This window comes from Triturus cristatus, chromosome 10, assembly GCF_964204655.1.
Source record: "Triturus cristatus chromosome 10, aTriCri1.1, whole genome shotgun sequence".
NCBI lineage: Eukaryota > Metazoa > Chordata > Amphibia > Caudata > Salamandridae > Triturus > Triturus cristatus.
Genome location: NC_140593.1, coordinates 1,236,315,405 through 1,236,336,477, shown reverse-complemented (window position 1 = coordinate 1,236,336,477; position 21,073 = coordinate 1,236,315,405). Strand labels below are relative to the sequence as shown.

Genomic DNA, 21,073 nt, shown 5'->3' with positions numbered 1-21,073 from the left:
AGGAGGGTCGCCCCAAAAGAACAGGAACTGATCTAGAAAATGAAGTATATGGATTAGGTAATTTTACACCTAATCTCATGATTCTAAATGTCGTATCTGAAATTGAACTAGTCTTACCCACCATGTCAGTATTCCCAGCGAGGGGTGAATTATGTGTAAGAAAGGTTGGTTCCATACATATGGGCCATAGTAAATGCACTACTATAGTAGAATTCAGTGATCAAGGAAAATCTTCATTTAGAGCTTCTCGCCACTCCTACTTTATATGTGGTCAGACTGCATATATGCGTCTACCTCTAGATTGGGATGGTACCTGCTACATTGCATTCCTTTTGCCACCTGTTTTCCTAGCTCCTCCTGATTATTACAGAAATATTCATTTAGTACACAACAGAGAACGGAGAGATCTCCCCATTGTCGATTACACTGAGACGGCATGGGACAAGTATGTAGATTTTAATAAAGGCATCTTTCCCTATATAGGTACTGTTACTAATAGTAAGCTGATACGTAGATTAACTAGAACCCTTGAAGCAGTAGTGAATGAGACTATTTCCGCCTTAGGCAATTTAACGGAAGAGCAGTCTGCTATGCGGATTGTTGTGCTTCAAAATCGTCTTGTCCTTGACGTCATCCTGGCTGATAGGGGCGGAGCTTGTAGGGTCATCGGATCAAGCTGCTGCGTATTCATACCAGAAAATTCGCCATCTGTATATAAAGCCATCACTCGCCTTCATAAGATTGTAAGCCAGATACACCAGAACCCAGGCACTTGGACTTGGTCCAGTTGGTTTTGGAATGCGGTATCAGCCTGGGGATGGAGAGTTTTATCCTTCCTAGGTATTGGCCTTCTCATACTATTCAGTTGCTGTCTATGTCTACAATGTGGACCAGCAATTTGTGGTCTGTGTGCCACATCGTGCATTCCACATCAAGATTTTCATTCAAGATCCCGGAAGAAGAAAGAAGAACAAATGATGCTATATGAACAGATCAATGGATTGATGAAGATTGATATCTCTTGAAGGGCAAGTAGGGGACAAGGAGGGAATGTGGAAATATGGATTTTTCTGGTCAGTTATGTCCCCTATCTTGGACCCCAACGGTTCCATGTGCATGTCACAAGTACATGTATGTTCCCTCCAGTTCCAGTTATGAAGACGCAAATACATGTGCGTCCACCGTCAACATGTCCTTTGACAGATCCGCCATGTATAGGCCGGATATCCCATTCCTAAATATGAAAGGCCATCGGCTTTATATGGTTCACTTATGCCACTTTACAGTCCAGGCAAGTAGGCCCTGATTCTGTCATCAAAACTCCTCTTGCCTTCTGCCTCTGAAAGCTCCAGTCCGAGCCTGCATCTGTGACCATGAACTTTGTCTCATTCTCTGCGCGGCTCACGAAGCCTGACATCAGCCTACTCTCTGCCAAGAACTGTATTTCACCTTCGAATTATCTGCCTCCCCCTCAGCCGATGCATTCCTGCCTAGTAGTTTAAGTAAACATTCTTCCAGTTACCAAGCAAAAAGGCCCATCTTCTCTGTCCTCATGCAAGTAATTCATAGCCCTGTTACCATGGAATATTCCTACCCCCTCGCATTCAGTGTAGACACTTAGACGCTTGTACACGCACGCACAGTCAGTATAGAATAGATTCTGTCCGAGAGTCCCTCTTTTATGGATAACATAGTTCTTTAAACATAGGATGTTAGATATGATTTGGGATTAGGTTGACTTGACCCCCCAGACTTCTCGTCTCCACATATAGAGCTAAATGTCAAGTCCCCGTCACCCCCTAGTTACACGTCAATTACACGTCATACTGCCGCGCGCGCATCTATGCCAAGTATTATCTTATAGATCCACCTATGTATTACATCATAACCAATCATGTTCCTTTTTACTCATTATTACACCCATTTTCGGTTACGCAGACCAAACGTCAATGTCCTTATCAATTGTTACGCCTACTGTATTCACTTCATTATAATGTATGTACTATAAAAGTTACTTCTTGTCAATAAAGTATGTACTTCACTTCCTGAACCCCCGTGGTGATGGAACTTGAAGCATCCGATTATAATCGATTATTGGAATAAAGCCCATTCCGAAACTCTAATATCACGGATTCTGCCTCTCATTTTACTGAGCTATTTTATAATGTTTCTGTATCAAATTCAGTCCCGGTAAAGGAATTTTTATTTACCACAGTGGTCACATCACAATCCACTGTAAGGTAACACTTCTTCGCCGATGTTGACCCTTGTTACTTTTTTGTGCTTCTGACCATAGCCAAACAGATTTTGGAGGTGAATCCACAACAGAGCGCAAAACAATCCTCAGAAAACAGTAACTACGTAGTGGGGCATTGTGACCTTACTTGGCTCTTCCCCTGGTTGACAACTACAAAAGAAAATGAGGGAACTTTCTAAACTGAAGCAGCAGATGACAGAATAACGAAAATGTGAACAAAGATGCATGCTCTATAACAATTCCAAAACAGATCTTAATTACTAATTTTGCTAAAGTTAGGAGAATTGTACTTACTTTTTCCTAATGTTACTGGAATTCTAAGGAATAACTACATTCTACAAGTGGGAAGTAGGGACATTAGCTTATGCAAGAAAATCATAAAAGACAGATCTGGAGAGGAGCTAGAACTCTTATTTTGGCAGTGCAAACATTTTAATAAAAAGTGTATTTATCCATGCATACCTTCTGCGTCACTACTAGAAAGCGCAGGGCACTAAACTGAGGTGAGGCCTGCCCTCCAGGCACCTTCGCTGGCAGGGAATGCGGAGACTCCAAGACAGTCGTTGGGTTCACCATTTTCTCAACCAGCATGAGCCAGGCATCTAGAAACTCCCCAGTTCCATCTGGAAGGTCAGTGTGCTCAAGCCCCTCTGATACAGGCACCTTGCCTCCCATGGACAACGCCCAGTTAAAAGTCCTGGAGTGGAGACAAAAGAAAAGTAAGGAGGGGGGCTTCACACTTGCAGTTTGCTTAGGACACAACATTCATAGGTTTCACAATTGAGCTCGGATAGGTTGCCTTTTCTGGTAGAAACTAACCAGAGATTCCGCACCTTAGAACATTCCCCAGGCATCAGACTGTACAAGGAAAACTTTTAAGCAGTACCCCTGTGGGTCCAGACTGCCTACGTTGGCGCCAGATGAACAAGGTACTTGCCTTCAGTAACGCCTTATCTGGTAAGTATCTAGCCGCAAATTCCTTAAATTAGACTTATCCCAGGTGTCAGGCTGGATCTGGATTTTTTTGCAAGTACCTTCCTTTGGCAACAGTAGGTGAGGCTGCTCGGCTCCGCATGGCTGCGTTGCACCAGAAGGGGCGTTCGTGATGTGTATATAGGCGCCACATAGGTGCACTGACCACAGTTACTTTTCGCAACTTTTCACGTCAGAAGCTCAGAGCCACTGACCATTGGTAATGAAAACTAGTGCACTCAAAGGGGAAAAAATCTGCCCCTAGAAATCAATTTGCAAAGTGGGACGGATGGGTGGGGTTGATAAGGAATCTGGGGATAATCAGCCTCTACCAGATGAAAACAAGTTATTTACTTGCAACTTTGGTTCTCCAGGATTGGAAACTTTCATAGATTCCCATGCTTCAATCATTCCCCGTCATCAAGATGAATCTCCCCAGTATATATAAAATAGCAATGGAAACCATTACAAAAGAAGAACCTAGGCCTAGGCCCATCCTAGTTTTGTAACATATCCACCTCTTTTTGTAAAAGAGACCAAACAAAATGAACCAATCAGATTAGCCTCACCCCATAGAACCTTCCTGAGAGAGCCTCAGATTATCGTAGCCGTAGTGTAGAAGAATAACTTAAACTGCTGAAGGCTGAGCTTTCCCAGGGAAGGAAGGCGGGCGCATGGGAATCTATGAATACCAATACTGGAGAACCAAAGTTACAGGTAAATAGGAATATGCTACTTACCAGTATGCATCTGTTCTTGGCATGTAGAGCTGCAGATCTATACACTGTGCATAGATCGCCATCTGGTGTTGGGCCCGGATGTTTGCAGTTTGTTTTTGTTCTTGGACAGTCTTTGGAAGTCACGAGTTCGGTGACTCCTCCTTCGGTCCGTACTGCGCATGGGCTTCGGCTCCATCCTCAGATTGTTTTTCGCCAGAGGGAAAGATGGAGCATAGTGATAATAGTAAAGAAACCCATGTGTGTTGTATCTAAATAAGATAGACTGGAACGGATACAGGTAGCCGGGGAGGCGGGTGGGCGTGTATAGATCTGCAGCTCTACATGCCAAGAACAGATGCATACTGGTAAGTAGCATATTCCGTTCGAGGCATATGAGCTGCAGATTATACACTGTGCATAGATTATATAGCAGTACCCAACCCTAGCGGCGACCACCGGCATCTGTTGTAGTGGTTTGAAACAGTGTCTTGGCCCACACTAGCTTGTTGTTTGGAGTGCACGTCTACACAGTAATGTTTTGTGAAGGTGTGAGAAAGTGCCATCTTTCTTGCATGGTATGCCCCCACTTTTTGCTAAATTGCTGAATGTACTTCGATTGAGTGTACCCTGGGTTCCTGCCAATCAGGTGCCCAGGGCCTATGTTCCTTCCTTAAACCACACAAACTCCAAATTGGCAAACCCTAGCCACATGTCAGCCCCTAGTAATGGTACCCTAGGTACCCAGGGTCTTGTGACCAGGGAAGGCCTCTAAGGGCTGCAGCACTCATTGTGCCACCCTCAGAGGCCCTGTACCCTTACACACACACTGCCCTTGCAGGCGGAGTGTCTGGGTGCAGGACAAAACAAAGAGTCGACATGGCACACATCACTGTGTACCATGCCCATCACCTACACTGCCAAGGCATATGTCAGCCACCCCTCTAGCTGGGTGCATTACGCCTATGGTGTGGGCACAGGAGCAGGAGCCCTGTGCCCCTACAGTACCCGGGTCCATTCCTGGGCACTGTAAGTGCAGTGCTGTCATTTAAGAACACATGGTGCTGAGAGCTTGTCAAACACGAGCTCCACAGCACCATATTGGCAACACTGAAGCCTGGGAAGTTTGGTATCAAACTTCTCAGCACATTGAACCCACACTGATGCCAGTGTAGGATTTAATGTACTAAGCACCCCAGAGGGCATCTTAGAAGATGCCCCTTTACAGCTAACTTACAATCCACGTCTGCTCTGAGGCTGCCCAGGCTGCCACACAGCAGACACGTTGCTGGACCCCTGGGTGGGAGAGTCCCTGCTCTCCCGGGCCTGCAACAATGCACATCCTGGGTGAGGTGAGAAATCTCCTCCCCCAGGATGAGCAAAGGGAAGCTTCAAAGGCATGCCACCATTTGGAGTTTCCCCAGGCCACTGCAACCCCCCACTCTGGCGGGAAGCTTGGCCGGAAACCCCATACAAGGACAGGGGATGTGCCAGCCTGCCCACCCCACCCCTCAGGTGGGGGAGGCGAGGTGAAGCACATCTCCGGGCTCTCGCCATCTTGAAGATGGGGGGCCCTACCCTATCAGGATTAGGCTACTGCCCCCCTCCCCCAGGAGAGAGGCAGGATAGGGGGTGTACCCACCCCAGGACAAGGACCCATTGGTCCCTGGCCTTCACCTACCTGTAACGCCCCTAAATCTAGTATTTAGGGGCACCCTGAACCTTCCTTCCTTAGATTCCAGATAGAAAACGACAAGAAGAGCAAGAAGAACAAAGACCTGCCCTGCAGCTGCTAAAAAGAGAAGACACCAACTGCTTTGGCCCCAGCCCTACCGGCCTGTCGACTCTCGAACCTGCACCAGCGCGGCATCCCTCGTGGCCAGCAACCTCACCAACCCCGGAGGACCTGGCTACCTTTTAGCTCTAAGCCCCTGGGACTCCCAAGAGTAGAGGCTCTACTCAAGAAACCTATTTGCTATCCCTGGCACCAGCCCGGGACCGCGGACCCAACACACTCTGCACCAGCCAAGCCTGGCCAGTGCCGGAGTGGACAAAGACCCAGAGGACGACCCCACGGCGACTGTGACCCAGAGTCCGGCACCCAAGGACCCCCCTCGACATCCCGGAAGAAGCCTGCAGCCTCAGAACAGAGTGCCACCCCAGCCGCGATCAACAGAGGGTAAGATTCCCGACGTCAAAAGGCACCCCTGCACCCGGCGCCCTGCGACCCCCTGTGCCCAATCCCGGGGTACCCACCTAACCTACAACTACCCAACTTACCTCTCGAAGTGGTGGTGGCACCTGAAACATCCTCGTCCCCGAGCCTGCAGCCTCTTTCCAAACCGGAGCATTCCCATTGATTTCCATTGAGCGCCCTAAGGCTCAAAAGCACCCTGCACCCAGCCGCCCGAGTGGCCCTGGCAGTGCCCTCTCTACACTAACCTACTTCCCCACTTGCCCTGAGTAAGTGACCAGGAGCCCAGCTCCCACAGCCGCGTGGCTTGCCAGACAGCAGCCACCAACCAAGGCCCCCCTATCCCTCATAGGATAACATTGGGCCCAACTCTCTCTGCACCCGGCCGTCCTGAAACCGCTGAGGGTGAACCAACTGTACCTACCTGACACTGGGGGACCCCTGAGTCCATGCCCGGAATTTCAACACTACCAGTCGAGTACTTACCCTTAAACCGCTAACTTCATTTTCCTCATAGGGTAACATTGACTGGCTTTTTCTTCAAAAATCTTCTAAGTGTGAACTTTTCAAAACTGCAAAAATTCACCAAAAATCAGCCAAGTGACAAAAACGAATTTACTCACCTGCTCCTAGGTGAGCTCCCAGTGCTGGATCTTGGTGCCCAGCCCTGACTCTTAAAAGTGTGCACAACTATACTTACCTCTAACTCATTTTTCTCCCATAGGAAACCATTGTCTGCTTTTCTGTGAAATTTCTTCTAAGTGTCTACTTTTGCAAATTTGAAATATTCTTTTAAAATCGTACCATTTCTGCAAACGAAATTACTTACCTGCTTTTGATAAGGACCCCAGTCCTGGGTCTAGGCACCCAGTCCTGGATTACTAAAGTAACGATAAAGTACTCTACCTGCAATTTGAATTTCTTGCCATAGAGATCCATTGAATGTTTTCTGTGAAATATTTTCTAAGTGCTAACTTTTGAAATAGCTAAATATTATTTAAAAATCATTACAGTTATTAAGTCGACTTTCATCACTTGATTCTGAATACTGACCCCAGGCTGGTTCTAGGAGCCAGACCTGGAATTCCAAAAGTAATCTGAAAAGTAATTTATTACAAATAACCTGAATTTACCATTGAGCTCAATGCATTGTTATGTTTAGGAAATAGGATTGTTTATTGCAACCAACTGTGACTGTTTACACAAATTTATAGCTTAAAACAAAAGTATTTATATTCAACCTCTCATTCTGAGAAAGTATATTTTTACCCCCCTTGTGGTTCTAAAAATAAAACAAGCATATATTTTATATATACAAACCATTGGCCTAGAGTTCAGTTATTGAGTGTGTGAAACCATTTGCTGACTGAGTGTGTACAATAAATGCTTTACACTGTCCTCTGGTACTGCCTTACTGCTCGACCAAGCTACCACTTTTGAGAGTAAGGTCATACCTAACTTTGACCTCTATCAGCCTCTGGGGGACTGTGGACTCTGTACACCCTGTACCTATTAGGGAACAGTATATACAGAGCCACTTTCTCACAGAAAGTGTGCGGTGTTGACCATGTGGCTGCTTTGCAGATGTCATCTAAGGGTATGTTCCCTAGAAAAGCCATAGAAGCCCCTATCTTTCTTGTAGAGTGAGCTTTAGGTAGAATAGATAATGTTCTTTTTGCTTTGTGATAGCAAATTTGTATACACTTTACAATCCACCTAGCTATCCCTGATTTTGAGATGGGGTTGCCTTTATGCGGTGGAGAGAAGGAGACAAACAACCGTTTAGTCTTTCTGAAAGGTTGCGTTCTTTGTATGTAGTACAGTAAAGCCCTTTTGTCATCAAGTGTATGTAGAGCCCTTTCCGCAACAGATTGAGGTTGCGAGAAAAAAAACAGTAATTGATTAAGATGGAAGGGGGAAATTACCTTGGGCAGAAATTTTGGATTTGTGCGAAGTATCACCTTGCTGTGATGTATCTGTAAAAAGGGTTCTTGTATAGTGAACGCTTGTATCTCGCTAACCCTTCTAAGGGAAGTGATAGCTACGAGGAAAGCTGTTTTCCAAGTAAGGAACTGTAGCTCACATTTATGCATTGGTTCGAAAGGCGGTCCCATCAGCCTTGTAAGAACTACGTTTAGATTCCACACGGGTGAGGGTGGTGCTCTGGGTGGAATTACTCTTTTAAGGCCTTCCATGAAAGCTTTAATAGCAGGCACTCTGAAAAGTGATAAATGCTGTCTGTTTTGCAGGTAAGCATCAATTGCTGCTAGGTGTAAACGGATGGATGTATATGCCAGGTTACACCTTTGTAGATGGAGCAGGTAACATATGTTGTGCTGTATGGATACAGCTAAAGGGTTGATTGTATTGTTACGGCAGTAAACAACAAATCTCTTCCACTTTGCGGCATAGCATGCTCGAGTGGTAGGACGTCTGGCTTCCTTGATAATGTTCATGCAATCAGGGGGAAGGTTAAGGTATCCAAATTCTAAGATTTCAGGAGCCAGATCGCAAGGTTGAGCTGCGCTGGGTCCGGGTGCCTGATTTCTCCATGGTTCTGGGTTAGGAGGCATGGGGACATGTGCAGTTTTTGATGTGGTACCACTGATAGCTGTAATAGTGTGGTGTACCACGGCTGCCTGGCCCATGTTGGAGCTACCAGAATGAGTGTGAGGGAGTGCTGTTGTAGCTTCCTTACCACTAATGGAATTAGCGGGAGAGGTGGAAAGGCGTATGCAAATTTGCCTGACCAGTTCATCCATATCGCATTGCCTTTGGACAATGGGTGTGGGTATCTGGCGGCGAAGCTTGGGCATTTTTTGTTTTCGTGGGTGGCGAAGAGGTCTATCTGAGGATGCCCCCACTTGCGGAAGAATGGGCGAAGAACTTGTGGATGCAGTTCCCATTCGTGTAGTTGCGTTTGTCTGCTGAGCAGATCTGCCATGGTGTTTTGTATACCTGGGACGTGTTGTGCCAGGAGAAAGATTTTTTGTGGGATTGCCCATCTCCATATGCTCTGAGCTAAGCGAGAGAGCTGGGGAGAGTGTCCCCCCCTGTTTTTGAATATAATACATTGCAGTCATATTGTCTGTGCGAATGAGGACTGCCTTGGCTGAGATTTGTTTCTGAAACGATTTCAGGGCTAGAAAGATCGCCAATCACTCCAGATGGTTGATGTGGAGTAACTTCTGTTGTGGCGTCCATACACCTTGTACTGTGAGGTGTAATAGGTGCGCTCCCCAGCCGGAGAGCGATGCGCCTGTTAGAATCACCTGAGGAACCGGGTCCAGGAACGGTCGCCCTTTGGAAAGGTTTGTGGTGTTCCACCACTGCAGAGAGCGATGGGTGCGACCGTCCACCAACACCAGATCCGTCAGCTGTCCCTGGGCCTGGTTCCACTGGCGTGCTAGGCACTCTTGGAGTGGATGCATGTGAAGTCTTGCATGAGGCACTATGAAGATGCAAGATGCCATCATCCCTATTAGTTTCATGAACACTCGTGCTGGGAGAGAGTGCTGAAGGAGGAACCTTTGGCGCAAGGCTTGTATGCTTGCGATTCCGGCTGAGTTGGGATAGGCTATGGCTTTTGAGGTGTCTATAGTGGCACAGAGGTATTGCTTTGTGTGAGACGGTATCAAGTGGGACTTTTGGTGGTTCACCGTGAAGCCTAGCTGGTGGAGTAGTTGGATGGTAGTGTTTGTATGCTGCACACACTGGTGGTAGGACGCGGCTTTTATGAGACAGTCGTCCAGGTAGGGAAAGACGTGAATGTTTTGTCCCCTGAGGTGTGCCGCCACTACTGCCAGGCATTTGGTAAACACCCGTGGTCCGGTTGTGACCCCGAAGGAGAGAACCTTGAACTGATAATGTTGGCCGTCCACCACAAATCTGAGGTACTTTCTGTGAGCAGGGTGTATTGGAATATGAAAGTATGCGTCTTTCAAATCCAGTGTAGTGAGAAAGTCGTCCTGACAGAGGAGTGGGAAAACTTGTTGGAGAGTTACCATGTGAAAATGGTCTGAATGGATTTATGCATTTAGAGGCCGGAGGTCTAGAAAGGGCCGTAGGGTCTCGTCTTTCTTTGGTATCAGAAAGTACAGAGAGTAGACCCCTAAATTTTGCTGATTGACTGGGACCTGCTCTATAGCTTGTTTTTGCAGGAGGGAGAGTACCTCTTGTTTCAGAAGTGTGGTATGTTCGTGACATCGCACGGTGTCTGGGTGGAATATTTGAGGGGGTAGAAGTTAGTTCGAGACAGTACCCTGACCGAATAATTTGGGTCACCCATTTGTCTGATGTTATGGTCTCCCAGGTTTGAAGGAAGTCTTGTAGTCTGCCCACCGACCGGAGTGGAATGGTCTGGGGGGAGCGGGGGAAAGTCATTGTGTGGGCGGTGTGGCAGAACGGGCGGTGTTGGTTTTGCCCCTGCCTTTATTATGGTTTCCTCGATATCCACCTCTTTGATAGCCCTTTGTGACGGTATTCTGAGGAGGGGACTTGTAGGACGTGGAGGCGTTATCGGAAGAGTAACCTCTGCCAGAGCCTCAAAAGGAGGAACGGCGAAAGGAGCGTCTAGGGGTGTGTGATTGTAGTGCTCCCATAGACTTCGCCGTATCTGTATCCTTCTTCATTTTTTCCAGGGCTTAGTCTACTTTTGGGCCAAATAAGTGTTGGTCAAAAGGGTGGTTCAATATAGATACTTGGACCTCTGGTTTAAAGCCCGAGATCCTGAGCCAGGCGTGGCGGCGAAGCAGAACACTAGTGTTTATAGCCCTGGACGCTGTGCCTGCTGCGTCAAGTGCACATTTAATAGAGGTGTTGGTAATAATCTTTCCCTCTTGTATCAGATCATGAGCCTTATTTTTATATTTGTCTGGGAGATGTTGCATGAGAGCCTCCAGCTCATCATAGTGCGCTCTGTCGTACCGCGCCAGCAGCGCCTGCGTGTTGGCGATACGCCACATATTGGCAGCTTGCGAGGCAGTGCGTTTGCCTGACGCATCTAAGAGCTTGGACTCCTTATCGGGTGGTGGAGCCTCACCATATGACAGAGTTGGAGCGCTTCCTAGCTGTGGATACCACTAATGAGTCTAGGGGCGCAGGTCCTTTAATGTAGGCAGGATCTGTGGGGGCTGCCTTGTATTTCTTTTCTATTCTGGGGTTTAAGACCCTAGCCCTGACGGGGTCTTTGAAAACCTCTGTCGCATGTTTGGTCACCCCTTTAAGCATGGGTCATATAGCGGTGGATTTATCCGCTATGTCAAACGTGTCAAGTAGGAAGTCTTCCTCAACTGGATCACTGTGTAACTCCACCCCATGATAATGTGCCGCCCATTGTAAGAGGTGTTGGAACCCCATTGAGTCCTCTGGTGGAGATGGCCTGGATGGATAAAGATCATCCTGAGGCACATCTGGGACATCTGGATTGTGATAATCCTCCCATGGGTCTGGTGTTCCCGGAGGAGTGGGGTCCTGCAGGGCATCTGGTGGATCATAGTATGGATCCCCTTGGTCATCAGGGTCTGGAGACGGGGTTGGAGAGCGATGAGGCAAGGGTGGAGAAGGTGGGGGCGGAGATGGAGGGAGTGGAGGAGGTGGAGGAGGAGGTGGAGGAGGAGGTGGAGGAGGAGGTGGAGGAGGAGGAGGAGGTGGAGGAGGAGGTGGAGGAGGTGGAGGAGGAGGAGGTGGAGGAGGTGGAGGAGGTGAAGGAGGTGAAGGAGGTGAAGGAGGTGAAGGAGGTGGAGAGGGTACTCTGAATGGGGATGTGGCAGAGTCCTTCCGTTTTGGCGGTGGAGGAGGAGTTGGCTGGTCTAAATGGCTTTTCTTGGAAAACAAAGTTAAATGTCCAGTCTTTGGATCCTTTGTTAAAGTCTTTTGAAGAGGATCTGGCGTAAAAAGCTCCTCCGGCACAGAGTCCTCCATCGGTGCCGATGTTTTCGGAACTGACTGCTTCGTTGGTTTATCCGCGCCATGCTTTCTCGGGGCCTCCGATTTTTTTGTTCGGCGCCGAGGCAGGCTTCGACACGGAAGCGTCAGTGCCGAGGGATTTATGTTTGGTCGGCACCGAGAGGCCAGGTTTCGACACAGATGGCTTCGGAACGGAGCTTGGTGTGGTTTTCTTCGGTGCCGAAGGGTGTTTTTCGGCGCCGCTAGGAGGCTGGCTCGAGCCCGAGCCGCCAGGAGACTTGTGATTCTTTTTCACCGGGCCCGAAGGTGGGGTGATGGAAGCGGTATGCTTGGTTTTCCCTAGGCCCGGAGGCGAAGGGTTAACCGGAGTCTCTTTCGGTATGGGCGCGGGAGTGGGAGGGGGTAGAGTACTCACGACCCTCTGCGCCGGTGTGATCTCCTCCACGTCGGAGTCGTCGGCCTCGGAAGCGCTGACGACATCGTCCTGTTCGGTGTGCTGCTGTCCCGAAGCTCCGGTGTCTTCTCCGAAGATGTCAGGTGGAGCCGAGGTCGATGAGTGCGCCATGGTGCATCGAGCTCGTCGATCCCGAAGTCTTTTTCGATCGAAAAGACTTGCAGGCGGGGCAGTCTCGGGCCTCGTGTTTGGGAGAGAGGCAGAGGTTGCACACCTGATGGAGATCGGTGTGGGGAAATTTAGACCCACATTTTGGGCACTTCTTGAAGGGAGTCCTTTCCATCGGCCGAGACCGGAGTCGAGATAGGCCCGAAGGCCGCTGCCTGGAATCGAGGAAGTGCCGAAGAGAGATGAATTAGCCGATTTCGTCTGAAGAATCTCGATGGACGAGGATTTTTCGTCGAAGGTCGAACTGGAAAGGTTCGAAGCCGGAGCACGAAGTATCACATCCGAGCCCGATGGCGGAAAAAAACAATCTGAGGATGGAGCCGAAGCCCATGCGCAGTACGGACCGAAGGAGGAGTCACCGAACTCGTGACTTCCAAAGACTGTCCAAGAACAAAAACAAACTGCAAACATCCGGGCCCAACACCAGATGGCGATCTATGCACAGTGTATAACCTGCAGCTCATATGCCTCGAACATTTGTTTTCTTACTCTAGTATTGGAACTTTCCTAGATTCCCATGCATGAATCAGAGTAGCTAGTAGTCACGAGCAAATTTTTTGAACTGTGATTCCTTATTCCATCAAAATAAGCATTAACCTCAAAGTCAATGGAAAATAAACACATTTATATACATAAGGAAAACCAAAGAAGAAACAAGTAAATATACTTAAAAAATGTGCAAAGAGGATAAGTAGAGAAAACGGAAGGAGTGTAGAAAGGGAAAGCTCACCACTCAATGAAAGAGGTTCCTCAGGACTGCTTGGCCCACTGCCGTGTTGGTCTGCGTTGAAGAATCCAGGCAGTAATGTCCTGTAAACATACGAGTACTGCTCCAGGTTGCTGCTCTGCAGATCTCCCGTATAGGAACTCCGGCAAGGTGGGCTGACAAAGAAGAGATCTGCCTCGTGGAATGAGCACAGACCCGACCCTCAAGGGGCTTGCCCGCTGCTCTGTGACCATACTGAACAGCGCCGGTAATACAACGCGCAATCCCCTGCTTGGAAAGGGGAAAACCCTTACGGGGGCGCTGAAAGATACAAATAGTTGAGGAGACTTCCTGAAGTCCTTAGTATGTTGAAGATAGCATTTTAAGCACCTCTGAATGTCCAGCGAGTGGAGTGCCTTTTCTGCTGGAGTAGAAGGCTGAGGGGAAAAAAGTTTTCAGTATGACCGGCTCATTCAAATGAAAGTCTGAAGGAACTTTCAGTATCAACTTTGGGTTAGTACAGAGTATCACTGTCCCCTTTTTAAATTGGAGAAAAGGTTCCTGAATGGCAAGAGCCTGCAATTCACCTACTCTCCTAGCCGAAGTCTAGGCCAGCAGAAGAGCCACCTTCCAGGAGAGGCATTTCAAATCTGCCCGGTGAACAGGTTCAAAGGGATGCTTCATGAGCTGGGTGAGAACAAAATTAAGGTGCCAAAGAGGAGGCGGAGGCTTGACTGGAGGGAAGACTCTGAAAAGGCCCTTTAGAAACTAATTGATTATCCTTGCCGACCAAAGGGAAGGACCAGAAGCTGTGCGTCTGAAGCAAGATATGACAGGAAGATGAGCTTTGATGGATGAGTGAGCCAGCTCTGATTTTGCTAATGAAAGAATGTAAAGAAGAACTTCATGCGGTTCAGAAGAAAGAGGATTGATACCCTCTTGTTGGCACCAAATGCAGAAACTTTTCCACTTTAACCGGTATGTCTTGTTGGTACTTGGGGCTCGTGCCTGAGAAAGCACAACCCTACATTCTGCTGAAAGGATCAAACCAAGAAACTCTCGGTGCTCAGGAGTCATGCCGACAATTGCAGGGATTGAGAATCCGGGTGCCAGACCTGGCCCTGGGACATAGTCAGCGGCAAAGGAATCGGCTGCAACGGAAGTGGAAGGTCCAGGGAGAGGAGATGCAGCTCTGTGAACCAAAACTGTCGGGGCAACGCAGGAGCTATCAAGATCATCGTGCAAGGTCCCGCCTTGAGCTTCCCGAAAATCCTGGGAATCAGCGGAATGGTCTGAAAAACGTAAACAAATGCGCCTGACCAGGCCATCAAAAGCGTATTCCCCAATGATCCTGGATGGTGAAGCCTGCTTGTGTAAAATCGGCATTTCTTGATCTCCGGGGGGGGGGAAAAAAAAAAAAAGTCTAAGGAGGGTCTGCATCATAGGCGAAAAACCTGTTCGAGTGGACTGGTCCAGTTCCCATTTGTGGCGGACTGATATCAGTCTGCTGAGTGTCTGTCGTCTCGTTGAGAACGCCTGGAAGGTGCTCCACTTTAAGCGATATCCCGTGCTGGATAGCCCATTCCCAAATCATCTGGGCTTCTTGTGACAAAAGACTATCTGGTGCCACCTTCCTTGTTTATGTAATGCATGGCCGTCTTATTGTCTGTATGTACTACAACTGCAGACTGCTGTATCCGAGGAAGAAAAGCTTGCAAGGCCAGACTATTCGCTCTGAGCTCCAGAAGATTGATATGTAGAAGACGATTTTGGGGTAGTTAACGGCCGCTTACATGAAGGTCTTGCAAGACCGCTCCCCAGCCCTCCAGCGAGGCATCTGTAGTTATTTGAGGAGCTGGGCTGATCCTGAAGGATAGACCCTGAGAAATATTGTCCACGTTTGCCCACCATGATGCGGCGGCCCTCATGGACACGGTGACGAAGATCTGGTCTTCGAAGGATCCGTCGACTTGGCACCACTGCAAGTCCAGCTCCTCCTGGACAGGGTGCATCCGCAACCTGCAGTGAGGAATTAGAGGAATGCAGGAGGAAATGGACACTAGGAGGGACTTGTAGAGGCGAACTGAAAGAGACTGGCTTTTTAACAGCAGACGGGCCATGTCCATCAGCTTATCTTGCCTCTCCAGGGTCGGAAAGGCTTTGTTGAGGGACGTGTTTAGAATGGCTCCTAGGAATCGAGCTGTTCTGGATTGACAGACGATTTTTCTGTGATGAGAGTCAGACTGAGACTGTGGAAAAGGCGTGTGCACACCGCGATGGATTCCTCTGCCGCGTGCTTGGTAGGAGCCTTTATCAACCAGTCGTCCAGTAAGGGAAAACCTGAAGCCGTTTTCACAGAAAAGCTGCCACAGGAGCGAATACTTTTGTAAGGATCGGCAGAGCAGACCTGAGTCCAAAAGGCAGGACCTTGAACTGAAAGTGGCTCTTGGCTACTGTGTATGTGTCCTCTAGATCTAATGTGGCAATATAATCCCCCCGAGTTGAGAAAACGAAGGAAGTCCTGCAGAGAAACCATCCGAAACGATTGACGAGATAGGTGTTTAGCTCCCTCAGATCCAGAATAGGATGCCACTTTTCTAAAGTCTTCCGGACCAGGAAGAACCGGGAGTAGAAACCCTCACCCCGCTGAGAGCGGAAACTGTTCTATCGCTCCTTTGAGGAGCATTTGATGGACCTCCAACCGAAGGAGATGTTTTCACGTAGTGGCGCGAGGGGGCTTGGAAGGTGGTGCATAGACAAATTCCAGAGTATGGCCGCATTGAATGATCTTCAGCACCCAACGGTCTGATATTTGATGCCAATTGTGGAGGTAATTTGAAATTCTGCCCCCCCCGATGTTACAGGAGGAGAATGGACAGTAATAAGAGCCAGCAAGCCGCTATTGATGCTTCGAGGAGCCCCTCCCCTGGCGTCTATGTCTTCCTCTGTTCAATCTAGAGAAAGAGGATGACTGATTTTGCCTCTGGTTAAAATTCGGCCAGTAAGATAGCAAGTTTGATCCATATGAGAAACACCGTTGTTGCAGGTATCCTCTTTATGTGGCATTGCATCCACCTCTGGCTCCACGGAATGGGACCTTGCGGTACTGCAGAGTCCCTAAGGATTTTGCGGTATCCGTGTATTAATGTCCTCGAGTGCATCATCAATATGTTTCCCAAAGAGCGCCCACCCATCAAAGGGAAGATCCAAAAAGTTGTTTTGGACCTCAGGACGAAACCATGTAGCCTAGAGCCAGCCTTGACGCCGAAGGACAGCAGCATCCACAAGGGAGCGGAACGCAGTCATTGCAATGTCCATTGCACAGTCAATGACTTCAGCAGACGTTCTCTCCCTCATGAAGAATCTTCTTAGCTTCTTTTTTAGCATCTTCCGGCAATTGGTCCCGATAGGGGGAAAGGTCGCACCACATCTGGAAAATGCAGCGACCAATTATCGCTAAGGAGTTCGCAGCCCTGACCAACAGGATGGACATGGAGGAAAACCTCTTGCCCACGTTATCGAGGCATCTGCCCTTTTTATCTGGAGGTGTCATGAAGGGAGCAGAAGGATTTCTAGACTTTTTGGACAGCCTGAGAGATGACAGTGCGGTTTAGGCTGGCTGACCAAGCAAGCCGGGCTATCGTCTGGAGCCTTATATTTCTTCTCAAGGCGAGGCAGTACTGGAACTACCGTAGCTGGACTCGCATCACTTTCAACCCCTGTGAGAAAGTGCCCTCTTTCTTGAATGGTATGCCCCCACTCTTTGCTGAATTGCTGATGTGCTTTGACTGAGTGTGCCCTGGGCTCCTGCCAATCAGGTGCCCAGGGCCTGTGTTCCTTCCCTAAAACTGCATTGTAGCCTAAACCCAATTGGCATCTCTGGCCACAGGTCAGCCCCTGGTAAATGGTACCATAGGAACCCAGGACACTGACGAGAGAAGGCCCCTAAGGGCTGCAGCACTTATTTTGCCACCCTTAGAGGCCCTGTCCCCTGACTCAGACACTGCCTTTGCAGACTGCCTTGATGTAAGAAAGTGGCTCTGTATATACTGTTCCCAAATAGGTACAGGGTGTACAGAGTCCACATTCCCCAGAGGTTTGGCAGAGGCTAAAGTTAGATTGAATATGCTACTTACCAGTATGCATCTGTTCTTGGCATGTAGGGCTGCTGACATTCATATCTGTGCATAGATCGCCGCCTAGTGTTGGGTACGGATGTTTGCACGTTGTTGTCCTGGAAGAGTCTTCGAGGTATCCTGGGATAGGTGACTCCTCCCCTGGACTACAGTGCGCATGGGCATCCACTCCATCCTCAGATTGTTTTTCGCCATTGTGGCAGTGATGGAGTAGATACAGAAAGTGATGACCATGCTTACAGTAATTCTGAGAGCTGCAGCTGCTACAGGCGCCGGGGAGGAGGGAGGGCGATATGAATGTCAGCAGCCCTACATGCCAAGAACAGATGCATACTGGTAAGTAGCATATTCAGTTCGAGGCATGTGGGCTGCTGAATTCATATCTGTGCATAGAATGTATAGCAGTGCCCTCTATTCGCGGCGGCTACCAGTGCCAGCTGCAGCGGTCTGAAAAAGGGTTTTGAGAACAGCCTGTCCTACAGCTGCCTGCTGTTTTGATTGCACATCTACACAATAGTGTTTGGTAAATGTGTGTGTGGTGGACCAGGTGGCTGCTCTACATATATCATGCAGGGGAATATTTCCTAGAAAAGCCATGGAGGCCCCTAACTTACGTGTTGAGTGGGCTCGTGGGGGAATAGTTAATGTGCGTTTTGCCTTTTGATAACAAATTTGAATACACTTAACTATCCATCTGGCTATCCGTGCTTTGGAGATGGCGTTACCTTTGTGGTGTGGGGCAAAGGCAACGAACAGTTGTTTTGTCTTCCTAAAGGGTTTAGTCCTGTCAATGTAGTACATGAGGGCCCTCCTTACGTCTAGTGTATGGAGTGCTCTTTCCGCGACAGTTTGTGGGTTTTGGAAGAAAACGGGCAGTTCAATAGTTTGATTCATGTGGAACTGCGATATTACCTTGGGCATGAATTTGGGGTTGGTACGTAGTACGACCCTGTTGGCGTGAACCTGTATAAATGGCTCTTGAACGGTTAGTGCCTGGAGTTCACTAACTCTTCTTAAAGAAGTGATTGCTACCAGGAAAGCTACTTTCCAGGTGAGGAATTGAATTTCGCATGAGTGGAGAGGTTCAAAGGGTGGACCCATCAGGCGTGTGAGGACCAGGTTGAGGTTCCACATTGGAGCCGGTGGGTGGCTTGGTGGAATGACTCGTTTGAGTCCTTCCAGGAATGCTTTGATGGCAGGCACTCTTAATAGAGAGAGGTGCTGCCTGGTTTGCAGATAGGCTGATATTGCGGTCAAATGGACACGTATAGAGGTGTACGCTAGATTGCATCGGTATAGGTGTAAGAGGTAACAAATGATGTTTTGGATGGATGCGTCCAGCGGGTTAATGTCATTATTACTGCAATAAATGACGAACCTTTTCCATTTGGCTGCATAGCAAGCTCTTGTAGTGGGTCTCCTGGCCTCCTTGATGATGTCCATGCAGTCAGGTGGCAGGTTGAGGTAGCCAAACTCTAGGACTTCAGGAGCCAGATTGCCAGGTTCAGCTGTTGCGGATCTGGGTGCTGAATCTCTCCATGGTTCTGCGTCAAATGCGCGGGTTTGATCCGCAGCCTTTAATGCAGCACCACGGAAAGTTCGAGGAAGGTGGTGTACCATGGCTGGCGTGCCCACGTAGGAGCAACTAGGACGAGTGTCAGGGAGTGTTGTCTGAGTTTGCGAGCCACCAGCGGTATCAACGGCGCTGGGGGAAAAGCGTACGCAAATCTGCCGGACCAGTTCATCCATATCGCATTGCCCTGCGACTGCGGATGTGGGAACCTGGCGGCAAAGCTTTGGCATTTTGCGTTTTCGCTTGTGGCGAAGAGGTCTATCTCTGGATGACCCCACTGCTGGAAGTACGGTTGGAGTACTGAAGGGTGTAGCTCCCACTCGTGCATCTGGTGGCTGTGTCTGCTGAGCAGATCCGCCATCTGGTTGTCCTTGCCCGGGAGGTGCTCCGCCATGAGGAACATGTTCCTCTGAATGGCCCACTTCCACATGCTCTGAGCCAGGTGAGACAACTGTGGAGAGTGTGTTCCTCCCTGCTTCTGTATGTAGTACATGGCAGTCATGTTGTCCGTCCGGATCAACACGACTTTGTTGCACAGATGTACTTTGAATGCCTTCATGGCCAGGAAGATTGCCATCAGTTCCAGAAGGTTGATGTGCATCATCTTCTGTTGTGTCGTCCATAGTCCCTGCACTGTGTAGTGGAGTACATGAGCTCCGCATCCCTGGAGAGACGCGTCCGCTGTCAGTACTATTTGTGGAACAGGCTCTTGGAACGGTCGGCCCTTGCAAAGGTTTTGTGGATTCCACCAATGCAGAGAGTTGTATGCCCGACCGCTCACCAACACTAGGTCTTTCAACTGTCCTTGAGCCTGATTCCACTGACGTGCTAAGCACTCCTGAAGCGGGCGCATATGTAATCGCGCGTGTGGGACTATGAAAATGCAGGAGGCCATCATGCCTATCAACTGCATGAACACTCGCGCTGGAAGTGAGTGTTCGGGTTTGAACCTGGAGATCAGCATTTGCATGCTGTTGATCCTCACTAAATTTGGCTGAGCTGTGGCCGCCAGAGTGTCTATAGTCGCACCTAGGTACTGTTGTACGTGTGCGGGCTGGAGATGGGATTTCGGGTAATTTAGTGAGAATCCCAGACTGTGAAGGAGGTGAATTGTGCGGGACATGTGGTTGGCACATTGCTGGGCTGATTGTGCTTGAACGAGCCAGTCGTCCAGGTAGGGGTAGACGTGTACGTGCTGCCTCCGTAGATGCGCCGCCACAGTAGCTAGGCACTTCGTGAAAACCCTGGGTGCTGTTGTCACGCCGAAGGGAAGGACTTTGAATTGGTAGTGCTGCCCCTGAACAGTGAACCTGAGGTATTTTTTGTGTGAGGGGTGAATGGGTATGTGGAAATACGCATCCTTGAGGTCCAGCGTGGCTAGGAAGTCTCCCCGCTTGAGAAGCGGAAGGACTTGCTGGAGAGTGAGCATGTGAAAGTGCTCGGAAAGAATGTACCGGTTCAGGGGTCTTAGGTCTAATATAGGTCTGAGTGACCCGTCCTTTTTCGGTATTAAAAAGTAGAGGGAGTACACTCCCGTACCCTGCTCGTGGACGGGTACGACCTCTATAGCGCCTTTTAGAAGCATACTTTGCACCTCCTGCTGTAAGAGCGTTAAGTGCTCTGAGGACATAGGACGGTTTCTTGGTGGTATTGTGGGCTGAGTGGAGGTTAGCTCTAGACAGTAACCGTATTTGACAATATCTTTGACCCACCTGTCCGTGGTGATGGAGTTCCACGTGGACAGGAACCTTTGTAGCCTTCCCCCGACAGGTGTTATGTGGTCGGGAGGAAGGGAGAGGGCGTCACTGCTGGTTCTTGGGGGAGGACCTGGTGTTGCCGTAGCCGCGTCCTCTTCCCTTTGTACTGGAGCCACGATATCCACCCCGGGTGTTTTTATCGTAGGTGGTTTGTGTATTGCCCTTGTTGTATGTCTGCTGTGACCCCTGTCCTCTACTTGCTCCTCTATTTCCGGGGTGACGAAAGGAGCTGC

General features: G+C 48.9%; 1 protein-coding gene across 5 annotated transcripts in view; it reads right to left on the bottom strand.

Annotated features, from left to right (window-relative positions):
• Positions 1 to 21,073, bottom strand: part of HUWE1 (HECT, UBA and WWE domain containing E3 ubiquitin protein ligase 1) — a 1,878,220-nt gene that overhangs the window by 1,324,829 nt on the left and 532,318 nt on the right. For all 5 annotated transcript variants that reach the window (XM_085629865.1, XM_085629862.1, XM_085629866.1 and 2 more), the window contains one exon: positions 2,720 to 2,954. In XM_085629865.1, the coding sequence (XP_085485991.1) occupies positions 2,720 to 2,954 (235 nt within the window). The remainder of the gene's footprint in view (positions 1 to 2,719; positions 2,955 to 21,073) is intronic.